The sequence below is a fragment of the Fulmarus glacialis genome, unplaced genomic scaffold (genome assembly GCF_000690835.1).
Source record: "Fulmarus glacialis isolate BGI_N327 unplaced genomic scaffold, ASM69083v1 scaffold42021, whole genome shotgun sequence".
Classification (NCBI taxonomy): domain Eukaryota; kingdom Metazoa; phylum Chordata; class Aves; order Procellariiformes; family Procellariidae; genus Fulmarus; species Fulmarus glacialis.
In genome coordinates, this window is record NW_009194190.1 from 15,400 (window position 1) to 19,458 (window position 4,059).

At 40.3% G+C, this 4,059-nt stretch overlaps 1 protein-coding gene across 1 annotated transcript in view; it reads left to right on the forward strand.

Annotated features, from left to right (window-relative positions):
* Positions 1 to 3,689, forward strand: part of LOC104083998 (tau-tubulin kinase 2-like) — a 17,805-nt gene extending 14,116 nt beyond the window's left edge. The window contains exons 2-3 of the mRNA XM_009587686.1: positions 945 to 2,218; positions 3,221 to 3,689. Of these exons, the coding sequence (XP_009585981.1) occupies positions 945 to 2,218; positions 3,221 to 3,689 (1,743 nt within the window). The remainder of the gene's footprint in view (positions 1 to 944; positions 2,219 to 3,220) is intronic.
* Positions 3,690 to 4,059: the final 370 nt, after the last annotated feature.

Sequence of the window (4,059 nt, forward strand, 5' to 3'; positions counted from 1 at the left end):
AGCAACTCCATTCTGCTTTTGTCCGTACTTGATGGGAACTGGGGGAAGTGGGCTTTTGTCCCTCAGGTGGGGAGAGACATGAATGCAGGTTTCCCATTTCCTGGACATGTGCTCTAACAATTAAGCTATGTACTAAAGGCAGCGCTCATCATAATCAACTGTTTTTCAAAGGGACTCTGACTCAATACTGTATATAGGTTTTAGGAGTGCTTTAACCGTACCTATTGGATTAGACCTGTTAGGGGATTTAGATGTGTGAATATTTAGTTAGTGAATCTCTTAATGACCTTAGGTAAGGAGATGTCCTAACCAGGTTGCTTAGTTAAAACGAGGCATAAGCTTCTATAGGGAAGGTAATAGCTAAAATTTGGGTACTCAGGAAAGTTTTTCTGGACAAAAATGTAGGTATTATGGGTATGAATGTATTTAATTTGCTGAATAAAGTTTTTTATTAATTGTTTTGTTAGCAAAGTATCTGAATTCTGCCTAAATTGAAATTTAAGTCCATTCCTGAATCTGGACCTCACTGTGTTCTTTGTCTTCTGTACTTGTCTAAAAATATTGTTGTGTACGTGTTAAAGATTTTACATTTATATACAACTTATTCTAAGAGTATTCAAACTAATGTAAAATAAATAAAAAGCCTGCCTGTTAGGCTGGATCTCATTTCCAGGAGGGTTACTTGGTAACTGCAACATTTTCCACTGAGATTATGTTTGTTTTTACCTGTTACACATTTCTATTTTGGGATGATAAGAGTATTTTTTTTTTTAAATTATCTAGATGTAAATGATGAAGTTAGGTATTACTTGAACATTGTGATTCGTAGGAATCATTATATAATGTATCTTGAAGACATGGAATCAAAAATGGTATTTAAAGAGTGTTATCTGCATAACATTCTGGAGTTTCTCACCTTTTTCTTCTCTAATTTTCCAATGCAGATAACAATACCCAGACCTTCAGTGGCATCCACACAGTCTGCTTCAGAGAGCTTTCATTATGGCCACCAGCTAGAGAAAAGAGAGCAGGATGCTCAGTCTATGGAACACGCTGTGGAACTTTCCTCTCCGAAGGAAAGTTTGCCAGGTTTGGTTGTGACAGAAGATGCACTTCCAGCTAGTGCCAGCAGACCAGATTTGGTACTTAATATCAGCCAAGAGGTGCTTGACAGGGAAGGACTTGTCAAAGAATGTGTCAACGTCCTGGACTGTGGCCAAAAGGACCTACCTGAACAACATAGTGGGATACAGGAAGAGAAAGAACTTGAAAATATTCCTGTAGAGGAGGCTGAGGAAGAAAGGCTTCCAGTGGTTTCTGAGGACGCCATTGAAATGCTAAGCAAAGAACAGAATTCTTCTTTGCCAGGAAACTCAAAATCTACAGAGGAAGAACCTCTAATGAATACTGAAGCTGCTGAAGAATCAAAGCCAAGGCCCGTCTGTTTGGTGCCAAATCAAGATGAGTTTCTGAAGTCGATAGCACCTAAAACATCAGAATTTTCTCCCTCAAGACTTACCAAACCACATGTTAATAGACAGGCAAGCAAAATAGCACCAGTTCAGGAAAATGGTTTTCATTCTAATAAGGAAGAAGTCCATATCCAAGACTTGAAATGCCACCAAGTGGCCCTTACTACTTTTTTGCACCAGGAGGACAAAAAAGAGAAGAATGCTCCCAGAAATGGAGAGTTATTCCACTGCATTTCAGAAAATGAGAATTCTCATCGACCTAAGAAGGACTTAGTTAAATCTCCTTTTGTATTCAGGCAAAGCCGAATCCCTGTTTTAGCACAAGAGATAGACTCAACGTCAGAGTCCTCTTCTCCTGTTTCAGCAAAGGAAAAGCTTCTTCTAAAAAAGGCCCATCAGACAGACTTGGTCAGACTACTTATGGAAAAAAGACAGCTCAAATCTTTCCTTGGTGACCTCTCAAGTGCCTCTGATAAGTCACTGGAGGAAAAAATGGCTGGTACTCCAGTACCGTTCTCTGAGGATGATGTCTTATCCTCGTTTTCTAGGTTGACACTGGACTCTCATTTCAGCAGGCAGACGGAAGATAGCTCTTTATCTCCAAGCAGCCCTCAGTCCAGAAAAAGCAAGATTCCAAGGCCAGTGTCCTGGACAACCACTGATCAAGTCACCAGTTCAAGTTCAGCTCAGTTCTTTCCTCGGCCACCACCAGGAAAACCGCCTACTAGACCTGGGGTAGAAGCTAGGTAATGCCGAGAAAATAGAAATAGGTTTTCAGGTTGAAAATGGATTTGAGCTAGACTGCAGTTACTATGCAGTATGTAATCCTGTAGAAGTTCCATCCTTTAACTAATTTTTTAAAAATATTGGGCTTCAGTTCTCTGAGAAATCTTACATCGTTGGAGAATGAATGAGGAGAGGCTGTTACACAAGAATGAGCCTGCTTCACCTTTAAACCTTATACATCAATACATGTGTATTCAGTATTTTGAAACCTGTCAATCTGTAACTAAATCTTTATACTTTTTTTTAAAGTGCAGTCACTTTTCTGGAACTGTTGATTATTCACAAACCCAGAAAAATCAATAGGATCTGTCATATCCAGCCCCTTTGAAAATTAAACTGTTCTTATTGTAGACATTTTAAGTGTTCAGGTTTGGAGATTCCAGCTATCAGTATTGAGTTAGTCAGCTATGCTTAGATCATGGCTAAGTAAAAACAACTAATTAAAGGAGGGCAGAGTGAATTCTAGAAGCGCTCCTTGTCAATTCTATATACAGACGACCACGATCTAGTTTGTTCAGTGCCTACATTACCAGGATAAGGAGACTTTTGATACAGTACTGTGAAATCCTCTGAAGGAAGTTGTGGTGTGCCTTGTCATCCCTTAAACTTGTGTATAGGAGTGTATTGATGGTGTGTAGGAATGGAGGTACCACTCTGAAACAGAGGCGATAAGCACTGTTCTTCAGTGCACTTCTTCCAGCACCACCAGGAAATTTCAGTTATCCTGTAAACACTTAGGCTGTTCATGTGAATGAGTGTATGCAAATATAAATACTGTGTTGATTGAAACAACACAGAAGCCAAAGCCTAGATCCAAACTCCTCTACCTTATAGGAAAATTCAGCTCCAAATGTCTGTTCTGCAATGTAAGCTCATCCCTAGTTTCCAGTGATACTGTGTTTCTATATGAAATTTAGTGAATAGATGGGAACAGAAATAATCTTTCTTCGTTTCTTCTTAAGGTTACGCAGATACAGAGTCCTAGGGAGTAGCAGCTCGGACTCAGATCTTATCTCTCGTCTGGCTCAAATCCTACAGAATGGATCTCAAAGACCAAGGAGTTCTACCCAGTGTAAGAGTCCAGGATCTCCACATAGTCCAAAAACACCACCCAAAAGCCCTGTCATCCCCCGACGCAGTCCCAGTGCCTCCCCTAGGAGCTCTTCTTTACCCCGTACTGCCAGTTCTTCTCCGTCCCGGGCTGGGAGACCCCATCATGATCAGAGGAGTTCATCTCCACATCTTGGGAGGAGTAAATCACCTCCAAGCCATTCAGGCTCCTCATCTTCTAGGAGATCCTGCCAACAAGAGCACTGCTGCAACAAACCAAGCAAGAATGGTCTGAAAGGATCTGGCAGTTCCTTCCACCATTCCCCAAACACTAAGACTCCCACAGGAAAGAGCAAATCAACCACTAAGCTTAGCAGATAGGAACTGGGCCTTGACAGGTATAAAGCCTCCTCCTAAATCTGATGCATGTTGTGTCTGTGTACTGTGTATTTAAAAAAATAATCAAAAAAAGTATGTTAAAAAAATGGTGTTGAATCTGCGCTTTTTGAAGAAAGTAAGCATCATAAACTATTCATGAGAAAGCATACTGTGTAAATAAGCGGCCAGGCATTGCCTAAGAGCAAGCAGCAAGCAGATCCGCGAGAGGGGAAGTAGAGGCCAGGATAAGAATGACTAGGTAGTCAAAGAGGTGCAATGTATTTAGAGTAAAAAAATCTCTCTAAGGTGAGTGTTTTAAAAGGGTATTTATTTCTATGTTTTTAGTTTACCTAGCTAGAAGATTTAGCCTAAT